The sequence below is a fragment of the Tamandua tetradactyla genome, chromosome 11 (genome assembly GCF_023851605.1).
Source record: "Tamandua tetradactyla isolate mTamTet1 chromosome 11, mTamTet1.pri, whole genome shotgun sequence".
NCBI lineage: Eukaryota > Metazoa > Chordata > Mammalia > Pilosa > Myrmecophagidae > Tamandua > Tamandua tetradactyla.
In genome coordinates this window covers 29,443,936-29,470,964 of record NC_135337.1, presented here as the reverse complement: position 1 = coordinate 29,470,964, position 27,029 = coordinate 29,443,936, and the positions used below count along the sequence as shown (strand labels likewise).

The 27,029-nt window shown below is 43.3% G+C and overlaps 1 protein-coding gene across 1 annotated transcript in view; it reads left to right on the top strand.

Moving 5' to 3' along the window:
- Positions 1–27,029, top strand: part of ABCA4 (ATP binding cassette subfamily A member 4) — a 157,356-nt gene that overhangs the window by 111,707 nt on the left and 18,620 nt on the right. Inside the window, exons 27-38 of the mRNA XM_077119351.1 lie at positions 1,093–1,331; positions 1,961–2,085; positions 2,548–2,646; positions 3,457–3,643; positions 8,029–8,123; positions 9,733–9,765; positions 11,196–11,301; positions 11,429–11,503; positions 11,756–11,925; positions 13,649–13,826; positions 16,382–16,497; positions 26,013–26,160. Of these exons, the coding sequence (XP_076975466.1) occupies positions 1,093–1,331; positions 1,961–2,085; positions 2,548–2,646; positions 3,457–3,643; positions 8,029–8,123; positions 9,733–9,765; positions 11,196–11,301; positions 11,429–11,503; positions 11,756–11,925; positions 13,649–13,826; positions 16,382–16,497; positions 26,013–26,160 (1,571 nt within the window). The remainder of the gene's footprint in view (positions 1–1,092; positions 1,332–1,960; positions 2,086–2,547; positions 2,647–3,456; positions 3,644–8,028; positions 8,124–9,732; positions 9,766–11,195; positions 11,302–11,428; positions 11,504–11,755; positions 11,926–13,648; positions 13,827–16,381; positions 16,498–26,012; positions 26,161–27,029) is intronic.

Sequence of the window (27,029 nt, the reverse complement as noted above, 5' to 3'; positions counted from 1 at the left end):
AAACCACTTTGGTGCATGGGTGGTTCAGTGGCAGAATGCTCGCTTTCCATGTGGGAGACCTGGATTCAATTCCTCGCCCATGCGCCCCAAAAACAACAACAACAACAAACAATAACAAAACACTTGACTAATACCAAAAAGACTGAAGTCCCTCTTCCCACTTCATTTCCCCTTATCCAGTTCTGCCCCCTCAGTGGTAGCCTGTTACTGTTGGACATCCTTTCAGAGCTTTGCGGTTGCCTGTGTATGTACATAAAATAGCATTTGTCTTTGTTTAGGATACATGTGTTTCCTAACATAAATATGATCTTACTACACTTGTTGTTTTACACCTTAGTTGTTTTTTACTTAATGTTTAAGACCTCTTTCTACATCAATGCATTTAGATCTATCTTGTTCTCTTTAACGCTATAGAGAATTTTAAGTGATTTTGAGTGTTTCTATCGATAGTTCATTTACACAGAAAAACAGAATTCTAAAAAGTTCATTGACCTACTTGTCCTGGTATTTGTTGTTGATTTAAATGAACAAAAAGATACATGAGATCCAGAGCTTCTGGGTATTTTCTAAGTTTTTTTGTTTTGCTTTGTTCTAGTTTTTAATGTATTTTTTTATTGTGAAATATGTATACAAAAAAGTGGTAAATTTCCAAGTACATTTTAACAAATAGTTCTACAGCAGATTTTAAAGTTTGGTATGGGTCAGAGTTCCACGAGTTTTCATTTTTCCTTCTTGCTGCTCCAAGACACTGGAGACCAACAGAAATATCAGTACAGTGATTCCGCAGTCAAACTCGTTTGCTAAGTCCTATCTTGTCTGTCACACTCCTCCTTCTCTCTAACATCTATAAAAGCAATACATTTCAAAGTACCTCGCAACAATTAGTTGTAGAACACATTTCAGAGTGTGGTAAGGGTTACAATTCCACAATTTTAGGTTTATATTTCTAGCTGCTCTAAGGTACTGGAGACTAAAAGACCTATCATTATAATGATTCAGCCTCATGCTCATCCGTTCAATCCGACCTTCTCGGTATTACTCCATCATCACCTCTGAACTTCACTAAATTCTTAATTCCATCACCCAAACCAGGTGGCACTCACCAGAAAGGAGAAGACATCCGTTTCCGGCACCCGGGTTTGGGTCCTAGCGAGAAGGCCAGGCGGACAGCCCAGCGCTCCAACGACGGCGCGGAGGCTCAGCCCTCCCCGGAGGAGGCCCACGGGGCCCCACTCCACACCGGCGCGCGGCTGCAGCTGCAGCACGTGCAGGCTCTGCTGGTCAAGCGGCTCCGCCGCGCGCTCCGCAGCCGCAAGGACTTCCTGGCCCAGGTGGGCTGCTCCGCGGGCTGTGCCCCCGCCCCCAGGCGCTCTCGGGCACCGGGCTTTCCAGGCGGCGGTGTGCACTCGCCCTGGGGTCTGTCGGCCGGGCTTCCTCCTTGCCAGACCTTAGTTTTGATCCTTGGTAGCCCACGAAGCTTCTCTGTAGGTGTCAGACCTCACATTTCAGAGAAAATGGAGTAACAGTGAATGTGTAAATATTGTTGCTTTTTTCTTACATTCATTTTTGAAATGACCTTATATAGATCAAGGTTGTTGACCTCCTTTTTCTTATGTTTCTTTTTTATTCTTCTTCTTCAGAAAAAAGAACTCTGGTTCAGAGAGCAGAAAGGTGACATGTTCTTTGAACTGCCCTTTAATCTCCGGCCGCACGTTGGCCGACACCCCGGTTCTTCCATGGTTACACCGGGACAGTGGGTCTACTTCTGCACCTTTGGCCTTTGCACACACTATTTCCCTGTCTCTAATGTGGCCCAGGGACCAGACTCTCTACACCAGGGACCAGTTGGGAGGCGCCAGATAAATGCGTGTGCGCGCGCCCGCGTGCATGAGAGCGGGGGGAAGAGAGTGAGAAAAATCTTACACATCCCAGCTCAGGCTCCGGGTTTACTTTCCCACAGGTTGTGCTCCCAGCCTCTTTTGTGTTTTGGGCTCTGATGCTTTCCATCCTCGTTCCTCCTTTTGGTGACTATCCCGCTCTGATCCTTCACCCCTGGATGTACGGTCAGCAGTACACCTTCTTCAGGTACTCACGCGTGTCCCCAGGTCGCTGTCACCAGGCGTCACCGTCCACCCCCCATGGCTGCGGGGCTCCTGGGTTACGTGCGCCTTGGTAGGGCCCCTGGACGTTGAGCAGGCTGCCCCCAGCAAGGAAGTTCATGTTCCACTGCCTGGAAAGGTGATTTCAAGTAGACAACCAAGAATGCTAGGGGAAGAAAGTAAGGAAAGAGGAAGAACAGCTTGGGTGAGTGGACTGAAGCTCCATCTTTATGAGGCACAGGTGTGCTGTGCCATTGGCTCCCTGGGCAGGTTCTGGGCAGCTGCCCCCTTCCCCTGAGACTACAAACATTCCGAGGCAGTGTTCTCTCTGCACAGCCGCAGAGCAGAGCTGTGGCCTGGCAAACACTGGTAGAATTGCATACCGTCTGCTTTTGTCCACTCTGTCCCCTCACATTACCACGGAGTAAGCCTTTCTCACCCTGTCTAGCATGGACCAGCCAGGCAGTGAGCAGCTCGCCACCCTTGCAGATGTCCTCCTGAACAAGCCAGGCTTTGGCAACCGCTGCCTGAAGGAAGAGTGGCTTCCGTAAGTCCCTGTGCCTCCTGCTCCGATACCAGCGGTTCCCCTGGGAGACCCGATGGCAGGATCTCAGAAGGGAGGGTTGGGAGAGATCCCATCGCAATCTTGCTCTCAGTGGCACGAATCACTTTTGTATCTCTGTCCAGCAATTGCCCAGCCTCTCCTTCAACACTTGTGGGGCAAGGGCGTTCACGACCTCTTAAGGGGCCCCTGCCTTATTGGCCTGCTCTATATTTCTCAGTATAGAAAGTTCTTCATGGAGTTATATATGCTTCTGTGAAATTAATTTGAAAGGAGTCTGAAAAAAGGAGGGAAGTAGATGGGGCAGGGATGTGCTTTGTATAAGATGGCCTAAAATGGCATTAATTCCTTATATGGCCAACTCCCAATTCTAGATCTCTCTCCCCCCACCCCTTGTGAGAAAGAAGGGAATTAGAGAGAGTAGTTTAAATATATCAGAAATCCTAAAGTTTAGTATAATTTTATGCTCTTCTTTTATCTTGTCTTTTTCAGGACTATTGATAAAGACCAAATTACACTAATCTCAAACTCCTCTTTCATTTGTTCTTATCTCAGCAGCTAGAGGCACTAGGAGAAGAGAGGGGGTTGAGACAGTCCACGGACACGTACCCAGCTCCCTTTCCCTTTGTTTAGGCTGTCAGCAAAACCCTAGCCATGATTTCTCTTGGCTACAAACTAACCTACACATTTAGAAGGCACACAGTCCGATGAGAATGAGCAAAGGCATCACTCATTTCTAGGGATTTTCATCAACTTTGGGGCTGATGGTGACATATTGTTCTTGTCTTCTATTAGGGAGTTTCCCTGTGGCGATTCAACCTCCTGGGAGACGCCGTCTGTGTCTCCGAACATCACCCACCTGTTCCAGAAGCAGAAATGGACGCCGGACAACCCGTCACCGTCCTGCAAGTGCAGCACCAGGGAGAAGCTCACCATGCTCCCCGAGTGCCCGGAGGGGGCAGGGGGCCTCCCTCCCCGCCAGGTGCCTCAGTCTCTCCAGGGGGAACCATTTGAGCCCCGACTCTGCCAGGACGGCAGGGCTTGGGGAAGTATTTGATGCCTCCTCAGTCTTTAGCCAACTAACATTTAAAACTAACAGTTGAGGGAGGGACCACGCTGGGCTCCGTGGAGTCCTCTCCGGGGAACGTCCCAGAAGGCCCTAGAGGAAGTCACTGACCCAGAACGTCACTGTCCATCAAACACTGCCTGCTCGATCTAGTGAGAAAAGAATTTTAAACTTCCATACGTAATACATGTTCATGATAGAAAAATTAGAAAACACAGATCAGCCAGAAGAAAAAAATCACCCTATCACTTGAAGATAACCACCAGTAACATTTGGTTTTTATCTACCCAAACAGTATTATATTCAAAATACTGTTTTGTACCATGATACTTCCACTTAATAACATATCATAAACATACTCCCATGTCAGTAAAAATACAGCTAATCATTTTTTTAATGCCTGCAAACTATTTTTATGGATTTACTTTAAATTAGTTAAGTAATCTTCCAGTGTTTTGCAGTTTGTTGCCACTATAAACAATGCTATGATATACATCTGAACGCATATGTCTTTACACACGTGTTAACAGACTTCATTAAGAAGCTTACCATGTGTTATGTATCTAACGTTCACACACATATGCAGCCAGCAGCCTGTGTTTTGCAGGGACATCAACAATCTTGTTTCTGAGCCGTATCCTCTCTTGGGAGTTGATAATGGGCCTACCAGATGCCTAAATAGAGCTGAGCACTTAGATGACCTTCTCTAATGACTTGTCAGTGAATGAATGATTCCCAGGGAAGGAGTGTGGCATAGTGGGGAGAGCGTGGGTATTGGAGGTAGAGAAGCATATGCTGATTATTTGGCTTCTCTGAACTTAATTTCCTCACTTATGCATTGGGGATAACTGCACTTATTTCATAGCATTATTAGGAAGATTTAATGAAATAATGTGGGTAAAGAAACTACATTCTTTAGAATTAGATTCAACTCAAGTGATGGCAAACCCCAAACTATCCGTGGATAAAACCAGACAGGCTTATTCCTCCCTCACGTGAAGCTCTGAGTGTGGTCCATGATGTTCTCTTTAGTTGTGTCTCCATGCTAAGTAGGGCTTGGCCTTATTTTCCAACATGGCAGCATCTCCTTTCCAGACAGCAGAATGGAAGAAGGGATGAACAGAAAGAAAGGGCAAGGTGTGCAAATGAGCCATCTTTTAAGGAAGGTCTCTAGAAGCTACCACATAGCATTTCCACTTGTCTATCATTGTCTAGAAATTAGCTCCAAGTGAGGCTGTGAACCTTTGTCTTTATTCTACCTGCCTTTTACCCAACAAAAAAGACATACTATGTCAGAAGAGACGATAATGGGGGACAACTCAATTTTACCTTAGCAACTATCACAATTACTGGCGCAAATGATTCTATGTTTGTGAGTCTTTAATCTTTCTCTTTTTTATACTCTAAAAGCACATACTTTCATGTTTCTCAAGCAATAGATTCTCTTTGAATCACATGTCAACCACTTCTGCATCACAGGGAGGGACCAAAAAGAAGGACCAAATGAACTGGTCCTAATTCTCTGTACCCCAAGAGAAAACTTTGCTTCTATTTGGTTTGTAGTCAAGTGTGTCAGGGGCCCTGAATTTTCTATTCAGATACATCAAGCATCAGGACACCTGAGACTGTGCATTGAGTTCTTGGCCAAGAGAAGGGGGGGAAGCCAAGCCTAACTATATAATGATTCATTTTCTAAATGAATCCTAACTTGCAGGCTGCCTGTTTGGTTTAGGTTCTTATTTTCGGTAACATTAGTACTTGGTCCCTAGGAAAATATTTAACAGTCCACTATAGCCAAAGTCCTGGAAAGAGGCAAACCAGTTCCTGTTATTTCCTTTCACTCCTCTGTTCACTCACTGTTTAGTCATGCCTCTCTTTGGAGCAAAATTGACTGTCACACATCTGCACAGGAGCTATTCCATCTACATGCACACATGCACATACTCATATTCACACCCAGTGGTCCCACTCTCTCAAACACACTCTCCCGTTAGCCTGAAATAAGTCTAGAGGGCATGGACTTAATTTGGAGGTGATAAATTATCCTCATCTGGAAAATAAAAGCATTGGGTGTGGTCGTCTTTAGTGTGCCTTCCTGCTCCAATATTCTTTGAATAGTGAAGGATCCAGGGGTGGAAGTGTTCCTTTCCTGATTTCTAATAGCTGTTGGAGTATCTTATTTGTCAGAATTTTTAGAAAACAAATGATCATAAGCTGCCCTAGGCATTGCCAACTGTTCCAGTTTGAATTCCAGCAAAGGAGCTTGGCAGTTCCTCTGGACTCCATTTGCAGCTTGAGAAACAAGCGGTACAGGGAAGAGAGCAAGGTCTATTTAGTCAGGCCGATGTAGATTCAAATTTTGAGTCACCCACTTATAAGGTCTGTAATGCAGTGCAAGTTAGTTAGCTTTTCTGGACCTAAGTTTTTCTGTCTGTAAAATTGAAATAATTCTTTTTTCAAAAGGGTCATTAAATATTAAATGAGATAATGTATGTAGAATATTTAGCATAATATCTTACGAATAGTAGGCATTCAATAAATGCTAGTTCTGGCAGAGAAACAAGGTGAAGAAAATGAATACAAGAGGGAAAGTAAAATGGGAAATGCAAAGGGGAGATAGAAAGGGTTTAAACATGAAAACAAAGGTGCATGATGGTGGTTTAATGCCACCCAAAATTCCCCGAGCCACCCCTGGGTGGCACCCATGCCAAAGTGAGCAATTTTGACTGAGATCAAAGCTTGGACCTATGAAATACAAACTGGCTAATACCAGAAGCCAAACAAACCTGTGTGTTTGCAAATTTAAAGTAATATTGCCTACCTGGTGGCCAAACTCAAGCACCTCTGACTTCTCCAAAGTTTTTTCTGTGTTTTTATTATTTTTTTTTAATTAGAGAAGTTGTGGATTTATAGAATAGTTATGCATGCTAAGTCTTTTGCTGTCCTAGAGGTATTTTGAAAGTGATTTGTAAATTGTAAAGCACTACTCGAATTCTTCCATTCATGTCACAGGTATTACTGCGTGCTAACCATATGCCAGGCACGGTGCTGGGTGCTGGGGACACAACCCCCATCCAGGGAAGTTGGCTGCTCTCACCGAGCCTATGTTATGCAGAGGTGCAGTTAAAAACAAGAAAACAGATACATTGGAAGTCAATTTCAGTTGGAGATGAGTGCTGTGAAGATAATAAAACAGTATGCTATGATAGGGAGCCACCAGAAATAGTAGAAGACACCTCTCGGAGGAGTCAAGTTTGGGCTGAGACGTGGATGATAAGGAGCTAGACGGGACGTTCTCGGGTAGAGCATTCCAGGCAGAGCAAACAGCACGTGCTGAGCAAAGGCGGGAATGAGGGGCGCCCATCCAGGAACGGGGGAGAGTGTCTGGGGGGGAGGGGGCGGCCAATGAGAGGGGCAGCAGGGGAGCAGAGCCAGCCTAACCCTCCCCCACCGCACCCCCATAGGCCTGTTTGGAATTGATCTTAGGGTTCACTGGAGTGTTTCAAGCAAGGTGCCTGGGATGTTCTGCTTGCTTTTTACAGCTCTATCTGACGTCTGGGTGGAGAAAGGTTGTTGGGAAGGCCAAGAGTGGAACCAAGAGACCAGCCTGGAAGTTTCTGTAGTGCCTAGGCCAGGGCGATAGTGGTAGTGATGGAGAGAAGCAGTGGGTCGGGGACTCTTCTGCAGTTAGAGCTGCCCCATCCTGTGGATGGAGTGAAGAAAATAGACCACAGATGATTCTGCGTCATTGACATGGCAACCAGGGCGACGCTGGCGATTTATTTAGTATTTTTCAAGAAACTGGGTCCATAAATTATATATATATATATATATATATATATATATATATATTTTTTTTTTTTTAAACTTGCATTACAAATCTTATTTTATTAGAATGGTTTTAGGTTTCAAAACATAATGCTGCAAGCACAGAGTTCCCCTACACAACCTGGTCTTCCCTGTTATTAACAATTTCCATTAATGTGGTGCGTTTGTTACAATTGATGAAATCATACTGTTATAATTATATTATTAACTATGGTCTATAGTTTACATTAGGGTTCACTCTTTGCATTGTACGGTTCTAGGGTGTTGGGTTTCTTTTTTATTCTGGTAACATATTCACAACCTAAAATTTCCCATGGGCCACTTTAAAGAATACTGAATTTCCGTGGTGTTAATTACAATCACAATATTCTACAACCATCACCATCCATAAATACTTTTGGAAAAGGAGCAGTTTCTCAAATTGTAAGGTCTTGAATTCCAAAGTAATCACCATGGGTTTCTCATTGCCTCAGAGACTACAGCGCAGCACTGAAATCCTCCAAGACCTTACAAACAGGAATGTCTCCGACTTCTTGGTAAAAACGTATCCTGCTCTTATAAGCAGCAGGTAAGAAGAAACCCTTTTATTCTTTTCATTCTTCCTCCATCCTTCTTTCCTATGGACCAGGGAAAGAAGATCATTCATTTTATGATTTGTCTAGGGCCAGGGAAGTGTACACTTTTTTTTTTAATTTGACAGCCTCGTCCAACAGAAAAAGCAATTAAAAGTCATATACAAGTAAAATGCAACTTAACATTAATTTAGCTTTTTGTTTAAGGCAAGTAGTCTTACTGTTTAACCCACAGACTATTAAAAGTAAAAGCAGAGAGCATAGAATTTAGTCAATAATGCTACCTCACATTTAACTAGTTAAGGAAGAGAGACAAGTGACAAAAGGATGGAGAATAAAAGGGAAAGGTAGAGGAAGAAGATGGAATAAGAAGGGAAAGGTAGGAAGCAAAAAAGAGAAAGTAAAAATATTAGACAGGGAACGAATTAGGAGCAAGGCAGTGTGATGATGTCCCACGGCACCCACAGAGCAGGGCTTAGCCAGATTAACCACACTTGTTACACCTGAACTGTAAACTGTCATCTGCTATCACTGTCCATTAAAGTTCCAGTGAACTCTTCACTGGTCTCAGCTCTTCAGCTGTTGTAATCAAGCCTCAGCCCTGAATGGAACAGCTTTAGCAGCTACTATTACAGAAAGCAGTTGACAAGAGCATGCTTCCAAGAGAGATCCAGTCCCCACATGTACTGGGGCTTTAAAATAAAACATGTCTAATTTTAGCAGTAGTTTCAGTTGCTTTCCCTACCAGAGGCCTGAACAGGGGATCGCCTGACTCAATTAACTAGAATACACTGCAGATGGTGAAAGCAGCTGCTGAGAAGGCAGTGCTGAGAGAGCAGTCAGCAAAACGAAGCGCGCCATCCAAGCATAGAAATAAAAGCAGAGCACACAGAGTTTACTCAGTAATGCACGAAGGGAACAACCACCATCATCCTGAGCTTTGTTCTCAGCAGCAAATTTGTGATATGTAATTTTGGATTTTGTGCTTGATGCTTGATAACAATGACTGTTGGTGGCACAAACTCTGCCTTCTGGAGTTGCTGTTTTCTCATTTCCTATTTTATAATTTTGTCCCTGATTGGCTGGAAGTTCGTCTCTTAACTTTGGGCTGTGGAGTAAACCAGAACTTCCCTCAAATGAGCAGGTTATTACTAGAGTCTCATTTGCACAGGAGGAAAGAAGGGAGGGCTGCAGCCTTTATCCATGTGGACATGGCCATTGCTATTTCAGGGTGTCCAGGTTTTAGGTGTCCAGATTTCCTGTGTAGGATGGAACTGGGCCTCTAGAATGGATGCAGAGTTGATGTCCATTTGATTTCCTGTGTAGGATGGCAACAGGGTCATCTCAGGAGAGCTGGCATGGGGGTGTGAGTTATAGAATTGTAGAGCTAATGATAGAAGACATGTAGTCCTTTTACCGCATGTGTAATCGGGCTCAGTGCTGGGTGGGGGGGGGGGGGGCGGGGGGCCTTCCACATTGTTTGCATGTCAGGAAAGGCAAAAACTCCACTAAAAACACAAACACCCCAATGAGTCTTTGGGAAGGAAAGTTAACACCAGTCTTATACTTGCGGTATTCATTGTATGATTTTCTTTTGGCTTTCAGCTTAAAAAGTAAATTCTGGGTCAATGAACAGAGGTAAGAAACTGTTTTATAAGAAATCAAAATTTCAAATTGAGCCATTTTAATTAGGTCCACATAAATAAGCCATATCTCAAGGCCCATGTGATGGACTGTTCTGTATATGCTCAGAAATTCACAAGACGTGTTCTGAAGGTTCTGTGGTTAGGGACACCCTGGTCTCAGAGAAAACACTCAGACATAAATGGGAGATGACATTCCCTGAAGAGGCATTCCAGAGAATTCTCAGCCTAAGGGAGACTTCCAAGCATATACAATTTAGAATGCTCCAATGAGAGAACACTTAAGCTAAGCCTTAAGTACTCCTTGGCCCATTCCTCCTAAGCCTAAGTGAGGGGAGTCTGGCCCAGCCCCAAACTCATCCCCTTCCTAGAGGTTCAAGTGGCTCCAGAGGCTTGGAGACTCCTGAAGGGATGTTCTAGGAGTGACCTGGCCTCCCAGGCTCCCTTAGGAACTGGGCCTCTAGAATGGATGCAGAGTTGATGGCCACCTGATTTCCTGTGTAGACTCTAGACCATATAGAATCACCCCGTAAGTGAAATCCGGCTTTTAGAATTACCCCCACGAGGGAACTGAGGAGCCTCAACTTAAGCATAGAGTTGGGGAGGGGGGGACAATAAAATTTCAGGTCCAAAGAAGTAAAGATCTCCTCTGCTTTGCCTAATCCACAAATTAATTTTGTTCATTTGACGAGAGTGGCTTTTATCTTGCCATCAAAGGTTTTTAAGCCAGAGAGTGAAATGCTTGGATCTGTGTTTTACCAAGATTGCTTTAGATTTCCAGATCAGTGTGGAAGATCTATTAGAGGGAGAGAGAGCCAAGGCAAGGATTCCAGTTAAGAAGCGAAGTAAGAGTCAAGGCAGAAGATGCCGAGGGCCTACCCGTGGGTGGGATTGAGAGGTACTGAGAGATAAGAATGAAAGAGCTGGTCCTGATCAGATGTGAAGGAGAGTCCAATGATGCCAGAACTGCCTGCAGGAACGGAATCGTTGTTGGGGTGGGAATATGTAGAGAAAGAGATGACGCATAAAAGACAAATTTGAGTTGGCCAGATCCTCAAGAAGGGGAAAGACACCCCAGGGGCTAGTAGCCCTGCAAAAGCAGAGAAACAAGGAGGCAACATTGACCATTTGAAACTCTGGAAGGGATGCAGTAGCGCCAGAATATGCCATACAAGGAGGGATGAAGCTGGAGTGGAGGGCAGCGGCCAGGCTCAGAATGGCCTTGTATGCGAAGATGCAGAGTCTGGACTTCATCCATGACCAATGGGAAAGAGTGAAGTTGCTTTGAAAGTGGAACAATGTCACTTGCTAGTTTTGATGATTTCCCCAAAAGTACATATTTCCCTTTATTACCAGAGCTCCTGGTAGGCAGGGAGTGTCACAGATGGCTCATGCCACCTAACTGAGGATTTGTTTCCTTGTCAGGTATGGAGGAATTTCCATTGGAGGAAAGCTTCCCATTCTCCCCATCACAGGGGAAGCACTGGTTGGTTTTTTAAGTGACCTTGGCCAAATAATGAATGTGAGCGGGGTAAGTAAATAGTCTAGAGATTTGGATGAAAATTTTGACTTGCTCAGTTACCCTGAAAGATAAAATCATCATAAGTATTATAGGCAAAAAAAAAAGTAATACCCTCTTATTTATTATGGTTTTCTAGGGCCCTATCACCAGAGAGGCCTCTAAAGAAATGTCTGATTTCCTTAAAAATCTAGAAACTGAAGACAACATCAAGGTACTTGACCTACATAATCTGCCCTACAGCTTAAAAAATCACATGGGTTGCTTATTTTGTTTTTATTTTCCCCACTTAATTAAATTCCATTACTCTTCTTGTTGAAATCTAGAGAGGAATGTCTTCCAGCTGCCAAACCCTTCCTCCTTCTCACATTCTTTTTCCTGCTGCTAATGTCTTCTCTGAGCAGCTGTTGTTAGTGCCGCGTCTCGGATGGCACGGCCGGGCATGGTCTAACACAGCCCCTTCTAGGTGTGGTTTAACAACAAAGGCTGGCACGCCGGGGTCAGCTTCCTCAGCGTGGCCCACAACGCCGTCCTACGAGCCGGCCTGCGGGAAGACCAGGACCCCGAGGCGTTTGGCATCACCGTCATAAGTCAACCCCTGAACCTGACCAGAGAGCAGCTCTCAGAGATGACAGTGTAAGCCTCGGCACCCCCATATCTCACAGCTTCCTTGTCACTTTCCTACACTTTTGGGATACCCTGAGAGAATTTTTACTGACTTGGGGTGCTGGGCTCAGTGGGATCACTGCCAGGCACTTATGACCACAAGACTTCCAAATACCTCGTGCACCACACTGCTCGGCCATTCTTTCTCCCTCATATTTATCTGGAAAGTAAGCTGACGTTTGGTTCCATTGCCGTTTGGCTCCTGACAGCGCTCTGTTCCAGGAGCTTGCACAGATATTTTCTTTGCCAATATGTGAAGTGACTGCTTGGGAACTGGGAAAGTTCAGTAAATCTTTCATCTCCCCAGTACCTTAGAGTCCAGTAATTTCCCTCAGATGGCCAGGCTTTGGACATGTCTGATGGGTCCTTGCCTTCCTCAAGCTTAGACTCTTACTGCACAGCTTCAGGCAGTGAAAGTATCAATCTTCTGCATTTTATAGTATGTTTGTTGTGTTCGACGTCTATATTGAAGAGAGCTTGTTTTTGTTAATGGAGACTTCTTCTGGAAGTTTAAGGTCCTCCTCTTCTATTCCCAGTATATTCTGAGTGAAACTGAATATACTAGTATCATCTGGTAAAATTTGGGCCCTGCCCCCTTGGTACCTTTCCTTGGACACCCTCAGGTCCTTAGCCTGGGCAAAAATAATCCACCCTAAAGTAATTCTGACAGCCCAAGTTTCTGCATCTCATGACAAGACTTTTCAGGATATATATGAAATGTAGAGGGTTTTTTGTGATTATAAAATAGTATGTGTTCATTAAATAAAGCTTATAAAACAGAGTCGAGAGTGGAGCAATGATTCAGTGGCAGAATTCTCACCTGCTGAAGACCCGGGTTCGATTTCCGGAGCCTGCCCATGCCAAAAACAAAACAAACAGATTAGAGTTTTAAGAACTTGTTATCTATAAACCTGCAGAGTTTAGGACATTTCCTCTAAACATTTTTATGTGTTTCCATTCAGTCACTTGTTCTGTGCTTACATTTGTGTGTGGTTCATGCTCTTTGTAGTTTACCAGGACACTTATAGCACGTAAGGGTGCCTTTGTGTGAATTAGTAAAAGGTGCTCCTTTCTCCATGTGGGCACCACCCTACACTAGGGACACAGATTGAATGCAGAGTACCAGGCTGGATTTCAGCCTCCACTTACCCCTTTAACCAGGCACCTTCTAATTAATCCAGGAAAGGGTGAATAACGTCAGCTCTTATATAACTTGCTCTCCCTCTTTTCACTTAAATTTACATTTTGAACATTTCCCCATGTTATGAACCTAGTTCTAGAAAACATGATTTAGCAGTATACTTTATTTCATTTAACGAAAGAAATATATGTCACAGACCATATGGCTGTCTGCATAGAAAATTCAAGGAAATCTATAGATAAATTAGGTCATCCATTATTGTGGCATATAATTATGATCAATATAAGAACTTTTTCTACATACCATCAACAAATAATTATAAAATGTAACTAAAAGGAAGATTGTCTAGAAAATTAATATGAAATAAAAAGGCAATCCATACATATCTCTTAACGTTGACTCAGATTGATTAGGACAATTTGGTGGAATGGCATGCTTCAGTACAGGAGATCCTGGCAGCTCATTACCCAGGGATTTTAAAGTCAGGTCGATATCGACTTCTGCCCCTCCTTCTTCATATCTCTCTCCCTGTGTCTTCCGGTTCTGCTGCAGGCTGACCACTTCAGTGGATGCCATGGTTGCCATCTGTGTGATTTTAGCCATGTCGTTCGTCCCGGCCAGCTTTGTCCTTTATTTGATCCAGGAGAGAGTGAGCAAAGCCAAGCACCTCCAGTTTGTTAGTGGAGTGAGCCCCACCACCTACTGGCTGACCAACTTCCTCTGGGACATTGTAAGTGTCAGTTCACGGTGCCTCCTTCACTTGCGGGGTCCCAAGGTGGGCAATTGTGTCTGCTCTGACAGAGGGGACATGGCAGGACAGGGTTATCACAGTGCTAGGGCTGCTGGGAGGTGCTGTGCCAAGAGCCTTGTGTGGCTCCTTTCACCCGAACATCTTCTTAGAAAGTCATAGGACCAGTCGTCCACGCTGGGGAGGGACACGTGATATGGCTTACCATCTGCAGGGCAGGGGTGCAGCGGCCTGCTCCAAGAGGACTTCTGACCCATAGGATACTCACTGCACTATGAGGCATGAAGCTGGCCTTCCTGGGAATAGCCTGGAGCTGAGGGGTAATCCCAAGGGGTCCTTCACCCCACAACCCCTTCTTAAGTCCCGCCCTACCCACAAATGGGTGAAGGTGGAACTCTTCCAGAGGTAGCATTGGCAGATAAATACAGAACACACAGGTAAATTTGAATTTCAAACGAACAATGAATAATTTTTTAGTATACATATGTCCCACCCTGAATATTCCACAGGACATACATACATACACTAAAAAAGTATCTGTTTATTTCAAAATTCAAATATAACAGGGCATCTTCTATTTTTATTTGCTAAATCTGGCAACCATGCTTATTTTGCTTTCCCAAACACATCAGATCTTCCATATATCAGATTCTTACATTTAGCCACACTTTAGGGAAAATAAAGAAAACATTGTCAAATCAAGAACAGACAACCACCTCTCTCACAACCACTGCCAGAACTGGTTGCAGAGGAGAAACAAGGCTGAGATACTTTATAACAGACTATAGGGTTAAAATTAATTGATAGTAAAGGTTTAGTTATGATGTAACAGGGTTCGTTATGACAACCCCAGTCTATTCTGGGTGTTTCGTGAAATGAGACTCTTTGTTTTATCGCAACATTCAAAGACCAGTGTCAGCCTCCATTTTGTGTGATGAAAAGATGTATCAACTGATGGAGACCAGCACCATCAACCTTCTCCATTATGGCTTTTAATGATGAAGGTGAATAGGAGGACTCCTGAAGACATGATTTTTTTTTTATCTCACTTAACTCACTAAGTGTAGCCATTCCTTAATAAAACAAAACCAGAAATTACCAGTAGCAACTAAACTCTTTCCCCTCTCTTATATCTCCATGAAAAAGCATTCATAAATATATGGGAAGGAGGTCAGAGCCTGCAAGACTCACTTTGGACATGAACATCACTTGTAGGTGACCACATCAACCCCATGCTTTTCACATGAAAGGAGCTAGAATCACCTGCACTGCAAAACTACTTGTTAAAGTGCTGTGGGGTTTTTTGTGCATTTTTTGAGACTGGGAATAGAATTTACACTTGGGATGACCCATGAGTGTGGCTGGCTACAAATAGGGATCTCGGGGTAGAGATGTGGCTGGAAGGAGAGAGCGAGGGTCTGGATGGGGGATGATCTTAGTAACGTGGCTACTTGGCAGTCCATGAAGGGCTAGCAGAATTGTGGGTACTGTGCTGGCAGGTTCCCCAATGCGCTAGATGTTTAAAGCTAACCTGGAATCTGAACTCTAGGTTCTACAATGTTGGAGCTTAGTGCCCTTTTTAGTCAAAGGCTCCAGTGGAAAAAGGCCATCAGAAGCCGTGATCTGGACACTAGATATATTTCTTACCACTGGTGTATCAGTAGTCCCAGGCCCACTCAATTAACAGAACTAGGGAGCATATGCATGTATACACATAGGTATACACACATTTTCCTCCATATTTCTATATCTATCTATAAACTGAACACTATGAGTTCACACTAAAAACCTCATTTCTAAACCCCAGCGCTCATTCTAGTTTTCTGTCTTTCCATATCTGTAGCTTTCTTCTACAAAAACAAGTGACCAGGCTTCCATCACCCACAGTTTATTTGCCCATTTGATAATACTCTTGTATGTAATAACTCCCCCATCTCTACCATGTCGCTCTTCCACGAGGACGCCGTCTTCACCTGCTTGAGCTTTAGCACAGCCCACCAGGCTGTTCTTCTGCAGGATGCCCTTCTCTCCCCACCGGGGCTCTCGTCCTGCTCTGGATCCCTGGGGCTCTTCCCCTAATCCTCCCACAGCTGCCCCACCTTGCCCTGACCATCTAATGGCTTTAGGACTGAATTGTTGCAGAAGGGCAGATGAAGGAGAAAGAGATAAAAGGTGGACAACCACTTGTGCTCAGCAAGGCCAAGGACTGTATTTTACCTTTTTCTGAATTCTGGAGAGATGCTTGGGAAGTAGAATCAACAGGCGAAAACATAAGGAGAGGGTGAGAGATCAGGTGGAATTTTATGTTTCACTCTTTAAAAGATACATGCTGTTGGTTCCCTGAGCAGAGAGGGGATGGGTGGAGTGAGACTGGAACCTGGCTCACCTTATGTTTACTAACCAAGAACTGTTTTGACAAATAGAATCAAATTCCCCAACCACAACCTGGAGGAGCCTGGTCTTATGCACTCATTTTAGAGAAGGAAAAACAGGCCCCGAGAAGTTATACAACTTGAACCCCTTTTTGTCTCTTAAAGATGAATTATGCTGTGAGTGCCAGCCTGGTGGTGGGCATCTTTGTTGGGTTCCAGAAGAAAGCATACACTTCTCCCAGCAATCTTCCCGCCCTCGTTGCCCTGCTCATGTTGTATGGGTAAGTTGTTTAGGCCATTTGCTAATACCACCAGAAGAGAAGCCAGATGAGAGGGGGTTTTATCTTCTGACAGTGAACCTGGGGTTTCTGGTGGCAGGAGTATGTAGGAGCTTTTAGTTCCAGCTCTGGGCAGGTTCTGCAGCTGCTATAAAAAAATGAGCCTGGCTTCTGATTGTGACTGTAAGGACTGAGGTGTTTCTGAGCTATGGTCCATTCAGGCACAGTGGGAGAAGCCCTTTGTGGTCTGAATCTTCTCCTCTCAAATGGTGGCCTGACTGAAGTCTGGGCACCAGTCATATTCCAGTTCCTCTCCAGCACTAATTCCAACTCCTCTGTGGCCAATCTGTTCATCTCAGCATCCGCATCTGGACTTGCTAAGAGTGGTTTGCACACAGTTGAAGACTCCTGCTGAAAAGCTGCTCTTGTGCCAAGGCCAGGGAATGACTTGGGGATTAAGTCCAGTCAAATTATAGAGCAGTGCATGCAGCTTTATAATGCAGGTCTACCACCTACTACATGTGTAAAGGTGAGCCAGTGACTCATCTCATCTGGGCCCAGTTTGCTCATCTGTCAAACGGAAGTAATGACTGCCTGGCTATTCTTTTGGGAGACAGCAGACTCTTGCTGGAGGAATGGTGTCCATTTATACCTCTTGGAAATAGAGAATTCAGGAACCAGCATGACTGAAACGACAGCTCCAGCAAACTGTGAAGATGATGTTGTTGGGAACTTCAGCTCTGCCTGGCTGACTCAGACCAGGGTGGGAAGAATTGCAGGATAAAAAAGTATGCTATGAATTATATAAATCTTCATAACTTACAAATTATATTCATAGCTGCTGTCTCATTTGTTCCATAAAGAACCCCATGAGGTGGTCAGGGTGGACATTATCTCCATTTTTTTTCCTTTTTCTTATTTATTAATTAAAAAAATTTTTTTAGAGATCCAAGATGGCGTCTTAGTAAGGTACATGCGTCTTAGTTCCTCCGACTCCAAATCAACTAATAGGTGAACAGAAACAGTACAAAACAACTCCCGGGGCTACAGCAGGGAATGGACACACAGCGTAACCAAGTCTGGGCTGGCTAGTCTGACTGCGAAACTCAGCTGCGGTGAGTGAGATCCCCGAGCGGCGGGCGATTTCCCGAGCAGCCGCAGCTGCAGCGGTCCGAGCTAATCCCTCCCTCCTTCCGGGGCTGGCTGAGAGACTCGGAGAGACAAGCTTCCCAGCCAAGGCGGCCGGCGCCACACGTTTGCGGGCGGCTTCGAGTCCGCGACTACAAGTCTCGGATCAGAGGGCTATCCAAAGTCTGGGCTGGCAAATCTGATTCCGAGTCTTGGCTGCGGCGAGACCCCCGAGCGGCCGCAGCTGCGGCGGTCCGAGCTAATCCCTCCCTCCTTCCGGGGCTGGCTGAGAGACTCGGAGAGACAAGCTTCCCAGCCAAGGCGGCCGGCGCCACACGTTTGCGGGCGGCTTCGAGTCCGCGACTACAAGTCTCGGATCAGAGGGCTATCCAAAGTCTGGGCTGGCAAGTCTGATTCCAAGTCTTGGCTGCGGCGAGACCCCCGAGCGGCCGCAGCTGCGGCGGTCCGAGCTAATCCCTCCCTCCTTCCGGGGCTGGCTGAGAGACTCGGAGAGACAAGCTTCCCAGCCAAGGCGGCCGGCGCCACACTTTTGCGGGCGGCTTCGAGTCCGCGACTACAAGTCTCGGATCAGAGGGCTATCCAAAGTCTGGGCTGGCAAGTCTGTTTGCGAGACGTGGCTGCGGCGAGACCCCCGAGCGCCGCAGCTGCGGCGGTCCGAGCTAATCCCTCCCTCCTTCCGGGGCTGGCTGAGAGACTCGGAGAGACAAGCTTCCCAGCCAAGGCGGCTGGCGCCACACTTTTGCGGGCGGCTTCGAGGCCGCAACTACAAGTCTCGGATCAGAGGGCTATCCAAAGTCTGGGCTGGCAAGTCTGATTGCGAGACGTGGCTGCGGCGAGACCCCCGAGCGGCCGCAGCTGCGGCGGTCCGAGCTAATCCCTCCCTCCTTCCCGGGCCGGCTGAGAGTATCGGAGAAGTAAGTTCCCCAAGCCGAGGCAGGCGGCGCCCTTCTTTTGCGGGCGGCTTCGAGTCTCGGCTTTAAGTCCGCAGCTACGAGTCCCGGATCAGAGGGCTATCCAAAGTCTGGGCTGGCTAGACTGACTGCGAGACTCGGCTGCAGTGAGACCCCCGAGCGGCGTGCGATCTCCCGATCAGCGGCAGCTGCGGTGGTCCGAGCTACTCCCTCCCCCCTTTCCGGGCCGGCTGAGAGTATTGGAGAAGCAAGTTTCCCAAGCCGAGGCAGGTGGCACCCCTCTTTTGCGGGCGGCTTCGAGTCTCTGCTTCGAGTCCGCGGATACGAGTCTCAGATAGGAGGGCTATCCAAGCCGCGGAAGCCCCCCCCCCCACGGGAGGCTTCCTGGTCCGGTGGGGAATCCCCCAGGCCCGCTGCGGCCCGCAACCAGCCACAGGGTCCCCTCAAGCCGCGGCAGCTGACGCCGCCACCACGCGCGGCCCCTGAACCAACGGAGAGATTTGGATCAGAAAGCCCCAGGCCACGGAGATCGGTGACTGGGGGAGACCCATTCCAAACACTTGAGACAAACGTGTGCCACGTGCGCCACGTACTGGGCAAGATAAGAAAAACAGATCCCAGAGATTTCACAGAAAAATCTTACAACCTTGCTGGGTCCAACCCAGAGAAATCTGAATAAATGCCCAGACGCCAGCAGCAGAAGATAACTGTCCACGCTCAAAAGATTGAGAATATGGCCCAGTCAAAGGAACAAACCAATAGCTCAAATGAGACACAAGAGCTGAGACAACTAATCCTGAATATACGAACAGAAATGGAAAACCTCTTCAAAAATGAAATCGATAAATTGAGGGAGGACATGAAGAGGACATGGGCTGAACATAAAGAAGAAATAGAAAAACTGAAAAAACAAATCACAGAACTTATGGAAGTGAAGGATAAAGTAGCAAACATAGAAAAAATAATGGATAGTTACAATGATAGATTTAAAGAGACAGAAGACAGAATTAGTGATTTGGAGGATGGAACATCTGAATTCCAAAAAGAAACAGAAAATATAGGGAAAAGAATGGAGAAATTTGAACAGGGTATCAGGGAACTCAAGGATAATATGAACCGCACAAATATACGTGTTGTGGGTGTCCCAGAAGGAGAAGAGAAGGGAAAAGGAGGAGAAAAACTAATGGAAGAAATTATCACTGAAAATTTTCCAACTCTTATGAAAGACCTAAAATTACAGATCCAAGAAGTGCAGCGCACCCCAAAGAGATTAGACCCAAATAGGCGTTCTCCAAGACACTTACTAGTTAGAATGTCAGAGGTCAATGAGAAAGAGAGGATCTTGAAAGCAGCAAGAGAAAAACAATCCATCACATACAAGGGAAACCCAATAAGACTATGTGTAGATTTCTCAGCAGAAACCACGGAAGCTAGAAGACAGTGGGATGATATATTTAAAATACTAAAAGAGAAAAACTGCCAACCAAGACTCCTATATCCAGCAAAATTATCCTTCAAAAATGAGGGAGAAATTAAAACATTCTCAGACAAAAAGTCACTGAAAGAATTTGTGACCAAGAGACCAGCTCTGCAAGAAATACTAAAGGGAGCATTAGAGTCAGATACAAAAAGACAGAAGAGAGAGATATGGAAAAGAGTGTAGAAAGAAGGAAAATCAGATATGATATATATAATACAAAAGGCAAAATGTTAGAGGAAAATATTATCCAAACAGTAATAACACTAAATGTCAATGGACTGAATTCCCCAATCAAAAGACATAGATTGGCAGAATGGATTAAAAAACAGGATCCTTCTATATGCTGTCTACACGAAACACATCTTAGACCCAAAGATAAACATAGGTTGAAAGTGAAAGGTTGGGAAAAGATATTTCATGCAAATAACAACCAGAAAAGAGCAGGAGTGGCTATACTAATATCCAACAAATAGGACTTCAAATGTAAAGCAGTTAAAAGAGACAAAGAAGGACACTATATACTAATAAAAGGAACAATTAAACAAGAAGACATAACAATCATAAATATTTACGCACCGAACCAGAATGCCCCAAAATACGTGAGGAATACACTGCAAACAATGAAAAGGGAAATAGACTCATATACTATAATAGTTGGAGACTTCAACTCACCACTCTCATCAAGGGACAGAACATCTAGACAGAAGATCAACAAAGAAATAGAGAATTTGAATATTACTATAAATGAACTAGACTTAATAGACATTTATAGGACACTACATCCCACAACAGCAGGATACACCTTTTTCTCAAGTGCTCATGGATCATTCTCAAAAATAGACCATATGCTGGGTCACAAAGCAAGTCTTAACAAATTTAAAAAGATTGAAATCTGACACAACACTTTCTCGGACCATAAAGGAATGATGTTGGAAATCAATAATAGGCAGAGGGCCAGAAAATTCACAAATACGTGGAGGCTCAACAACACACTCCTAAACAACGAGTGGGTCAAAGAAGAAATTGCTAGAGAAATTAGCAAATACCTCGAGGCGAATGAAAATGAAAACACAACATATCAAAACTTATGGGACGCAGCAAAGGCAGTGCTAAGAGGGAAATTTATTGCTCTAAATGCCTATATCAGAAAAGAAGAAAAGGCAAAAATTCAGGAATTAACTATCCATTTGGAAGAACTGGAGAAAGAACAGCAAGCTAACCCCAAAGCAAGCAAAAGGAAAGAAATAACAAAGATTAGAGCACAAATAAATGAAATTGAAAACATGAAAACAATAGAGAAAATCAATAAGGCCAGAAGTTGGTTCTATGAGAAGATCAATAAGATTGATGGGCCCTTAGCAAGATTGACAAAAAGAAGAAGAGAGAGGATGCAAATAAATAAGATCAGAAATGGAAGGGGAGACATAACTACTGACCTCACAGAAATAAAGGAGGTAATAACGGGATACTATGAACAACTTTACGCTAATAAATACAACAATTTAGAGGAAATGGACGGGTTCCTGGAAAGACATGAACAACCAACTCTGACTCAAGAAGAGATAGATGATCTCAACAAACCAATCACAAGTAAAGAAATCGAAGCAGTCATTCAAAAGCTTCCTAAAAAGAAAAGTCCAGGACCAGACGGCTTCACATGTGAATTCTATCAAACATTCCAGAAAGAATTAGTACCAACTCTCCTCAAACTCTTCAAAAAAATCGAAGTGGAGGGAAAACTACCTAACTCATTCTATGAAGCCAACATTACCCTCATACCAAAACCAGGCAAAGATATTACAAGAAAAGAAAACTACAGGCCGATCTCTCTAATGAATATTGATGCAAAAATCCTCAATAAAATTCTAGCAAATCGTATCCAACAACACATTAAAAGAATTATTCATCATGACCAAGTAGGATTCATCCCAGGTAAGCAAGGATGGTTCAACATAAGAAAATCAATTAATGTAATACACCATATCAACAAATTAAAGCAGAAAAATCACATGATCATCTCAATTGATGCAGAGAAGGCATATGACAAGATTCAACATCCTTTCCTGTTGAAAACACTTCAAAGGATAGGAATACAAGGGAACTTCCTTAAAATGATAGAGGGAATATATGAAAAACCCACAGCTAATATCATCCTTAATGGGGAAAAATTGAAAACGTTCCCCCTAAGATCAGGAACAAGACAAGGATGTCCACTATCACCACTATTATTCAACATTGTGTTGGAGGTTCTAGCCAGAGCAATTAGACAAGAAAAAGAAATACAAGGCATCAAAATTGGAAAGGAAGAAGTAAAACTATCACTGTTTGCAGACGATATGATACTATACGTCGAAAACCCGGAAAAATCCACAACAAAACTACTAGAGCTAATAAATGAGTACAGCAAAGTAGCAGGTTACAAGATCAACATTCAAAAATCTGTAGCATTTCTATACACTAGCAATGAACAAGCAGAGGGGGAAATCAAGAAACGAATCCCATTTACAATTGCAACTAAAAGAATAAAATACCTAGGAATAAATTTAACTAAAGAGACAAAAGACCTATACAAAGAAAACTACAAAAAACTGCTAAAAGAAATCACAGAAGACCTAAATAGATGGAAGGGCATACCGTGTTCATGGATTGGAAGACTAAATATAGTTAAGATGTCAATCCTACCTAAATTGATTTACAGATTCAATGCAATACCAATCAAAATCCCAACAACTTATTTTTCAGAAATAGAAAAACCAATAAGCAAATTTATCTGGAAGGGCAGGGTGCCCCGAATTGCTAAAAACATCTTGAGGAAAAAAAACGAAGCTGGAGGTCTTGCGCTGCCAGACTTTAAGGCATATTATGAAGCCACAGTGGTCAAAACAGCATGGTATTGGCATAAAGATAGATATATCGACCAATGGAATCGAATAGAGTGCTCAGATATAGACCCTCTCATCTATGGTCATTTGATCTTTGATAAGGGAGCCAAGCCAACTCACCTGGGACAGAACAGTCTCTTCAATAAATGGTGCCTAGAGAACTGGATATCCATATGCAAAAGAATGAAAGAAGACCCATATCTCACACCCTATACAAAAGTTAACTCAAAATGGATCAAAGATCTAAACATTAGGTCTAAGACCATAGAACAGTTAGAGGAAAATGTAGGGAGATATCTTATGAATCTTACAATTGGAGGCGGTTTTATGGACCTTACACCTAAAGCAAGAGCACTGAAGAAGGAAATAAATAAATGGGAACTCCTCAAAATTAAACACTTTTGTGCATCAAAGAACTTCATCAAGAAAGTAGAAAGACAGCCTACACAATGGGAATCAATATTTGGAAACGACATATCAGATAAAGGTCTAGTATCCAGAATTTATAATGAGATTGTTCAACTCAACAACAAAAAGATAGCCAACCCAATTACAAAATGGGAAAAAGACTTGAATAGACACCTCTCAGAGGAGGAAATACAAATGGCCAAAAGACACATGAAGAGATGCTCAATGTCCCTGGCCATTAGAGAAATGCAAATCAAAACCACAATGAGATATCATCTCACACCCACCAGAATGGCCATTATCAACAAAACAGAAAATGACAAGTGCTGGAGAGGATGCGGAGAAAGAGGCACACTTATTCACTGTTGGTGGGAATGTCAAATGGTGCAACCACTGTGGAAAGCAGTTTGGCGGTTCCTCAAAAAGCTGAATATAGAATTGCCATACGATCCAGCAATACCATTGCTGGGAATCTACTCAAAGGAATTAAGGGCAAAAACTCAAACAGACATTTGCACACCAATGTTTATAGCAGCGTTATTTACAATTGCAAAGAGATGGAAACAGCCAAAATGTCCATCAACAGACGAGTGGCTAAACAAACTGTGGTATATACGTACGATGGAATATTATGCAGCGTTAAGACAGGATAAACTTATGAAGCATGTAATAACATGGATGGACCTAGAAAACATTATGCTGAGTGAGTCTAGCCAAAAGCTAAAAGACAAATACTGTATGGTCCCAATGATGTGAATCGACACTCGAGAATAAACTTGGAATATGTCATTGGTAACAGAGTTCAGCAGGAGTTAGAAACTGGGTAAGATAATGGGTAATCGGAGCTGATGGAATACAGACGGTGCAATAGGACTAGATACAAAAACTCAAAAATGGACAGTACAATAATACCTAATTGTAAAGTAATCATGTTAAAATACTGAACGAAGCTGCATCCGAGCTATAGGTTTTTGTTTTGTTTTGTTTTGTTCTTATTATTATTACTTTTATTTTTTTTCTCTATATTAACATTCTATATCTTTTTCTGTTATAATGCTAGTTCTTCTAAACCGATGCAAATGTACTAAGAAACGATGATCATGCATCTATGTGATGATGTTAAGAATTACTGATTGCATATGTAGAATGGTATGACGTCTAAAAAAAAAAAATGGTCAGCACAATACTGCCTAATTGTAATGTAATTATCTTGGAATGCTGAATGAAGCTGCATCTGATCTATAGTTTTTTTTTGTTTGTTTTGTTTTTTTTCTCTTATATATTTTTGTACTTTTTATTTTTATTTGTGTTTTCTCTCTGTGTTATCACTTTCTTTTTCTGTTGTAGTGCTATTTCTTTCTCTAAATCGATGCATATGTACTGAGAAATGATGACCATACACCTATGTGATGATATTAAGAATTACTGATTGCATATGTAGAATGGATTGATTTCTATTGTTGTGTTAGTTAATTTTTTTAATTAATAAAAAAAAAATTTTTTTTAAACATAACAAATAAACATTCTTACCATATGATCATTCCATTCTACATATATAATCAGTAATTCACAATATCATCACATAATTATATATTCATCATGATCATTTCTTAGAACATTTGTATCAATTCAGATAAAGAAATAAAAAAACAGAAAAAAATTCATACATACCATACCCCTTACCCCTCCCTTTCATTGATAACTAGCATTTCAATTTACTAAATTTATTTTAACATTTGTTCCCCCTATTATTTGTTTTTAATCCGTATGTTTTATTCATCTGTTGAAAAGGTAGATAAAAGGAGCATCAGACACAAGGTTTTCACAATCACACAGTCACACTGTGAAAGCTATATCATTATACAATCATGTTCAAGAAACATGGCTACTGGGACACAGCGCTACATTTTCAGACAGTTCCCTCCAGCCTGTTACGCCTTAATTAAAAAGGTGATATTTATTTAATGCGTAAGAATAACCTCCAGGATAACCTCTCAACTCTGAAATCTCTCAGCCACTGACACTTTATTTTGTCTCATTTCACTCTACCCCCTTTTGGTCAAGAAGGTTTTCTCAATCCCTTGATGCTGAGTCCCAGTTCATTCTAGGATTTATGTCCCACGTTGCCAGGAAGGTCCACACCCCTGGGAGTCAAGTCCCACATAGAGAGGGGGAGGGCAGTGAGTTTGCTTCTCGTGTTGACTGAGAGACAAAGGCCACATCTGAGCAACAAAAGAGGTTCTCTTGGGGGTGACTCTTAGGCCTAATTTTAAGTAGGCTTAGCCTATCCTTTACAGGGTTAAGTTTCATATGAACAAATCCCAAGATTGGGGGCTCAGCCTATTGCTTTGGTTTTGTCCCCACTGCTTGTGAGAATATCAAGAATTCTCCACTTGGGGTAGTTGAATTTTCCCCCTTTCTCACCATTCCCCCAAGGGGACTTTGCAAATACTGTTTTATTCACTGTTCAGATCACTCTGGGCATTATCTCCATTTTTAATTGAGGCACAGATACTATGGGAAGGAGTACGTCTTTCATCCCACTGGGTCTCTGGCCTGTTCAGGCATTTCACCTCATATAGGAGGAAGTCATATATTTATGATATATATATGCATATATATCTAGAGGTACAACTGATCCAACGAACATTGGAACTCTCTCCCACTCAGCTGTGTCATTTCAAACAGATGGGCAGTCATCCCCATGATGTACCCGGCATCCTTCCTGTTTGATGTCCCCAGCACAGCCTATGTGGCCTTGTCTTGTGCTAATCTGTTCATCGGCATCAACACGACCGCCATCACCTTCATCTTGGAATTATTTGAAAATAACAGGGTGAGCATGACTTTGTTGGCTTCCTTGTTTAATTGGCAGAATACTAGAGAGAATGTGTTGATAAGCAAGGCATTGGGAAAGCTTAGTGCTCAGATGAATCCCCCTTCCTTTCCTCCTTCCTTCCTTTCTCCTGCTCTCCCTCCCCCCTTCCTTCTTCTCTCTCTCCCTTTCCCTCTCACCTTCTCTCTCTCTCTTTCTTTCAGTCACTTGTTCATTTGCATGCTCTCAGTATCAAGGGTGTCTTAGCTCATTTTCTAAATTGACCTTTCATAATCCAAAACTTTTAGATTTGTTTGCTTTCAAGGTTGCCTCTGGGACCTTGGGTATTAGGTTTTATATAAATATACACATGTAATCCATTCGTGTAATTTCAAAATTTTAAAAGGATAAAAGGGCATAGAGTGAAAAGTCTCCTTTCTGTCACTTTTCCCCAGTCACCAGTTCCCCACTCTAGATGCAACAGTAATTCAGTTTCTTATGTGTTCATCTAGAGATGTAAATCCATATATATTGTTTCTCCCACTTTCTTACATAAATTGTAGCCTATACTAACATATACTATTCTATATACAAGTTGATCCTGAGGATAGGATTAGGAATTTATGGTGTTGAATGACTCATTTCTCTATGAACCACAAAGTCTAGTTGTCTCTAGACTTCTCCCTGCCCAGAATGAGCAGGTCAGATCTGAATCCTAAAAAAAATAAAACAAAATGTCAGTGACAACAGGGCTGTCTTGACTCCACTCCCCTAGTCCTCCCTGCTGTGCTTGATCGACTCCTGGCCACAACTGTCCTCAGAAAATTCTCAAGGATTGGCCTACTCACCATGTGCCTATGGCCCCAGTAGCCTTTCAAGCTTCCCCGTCC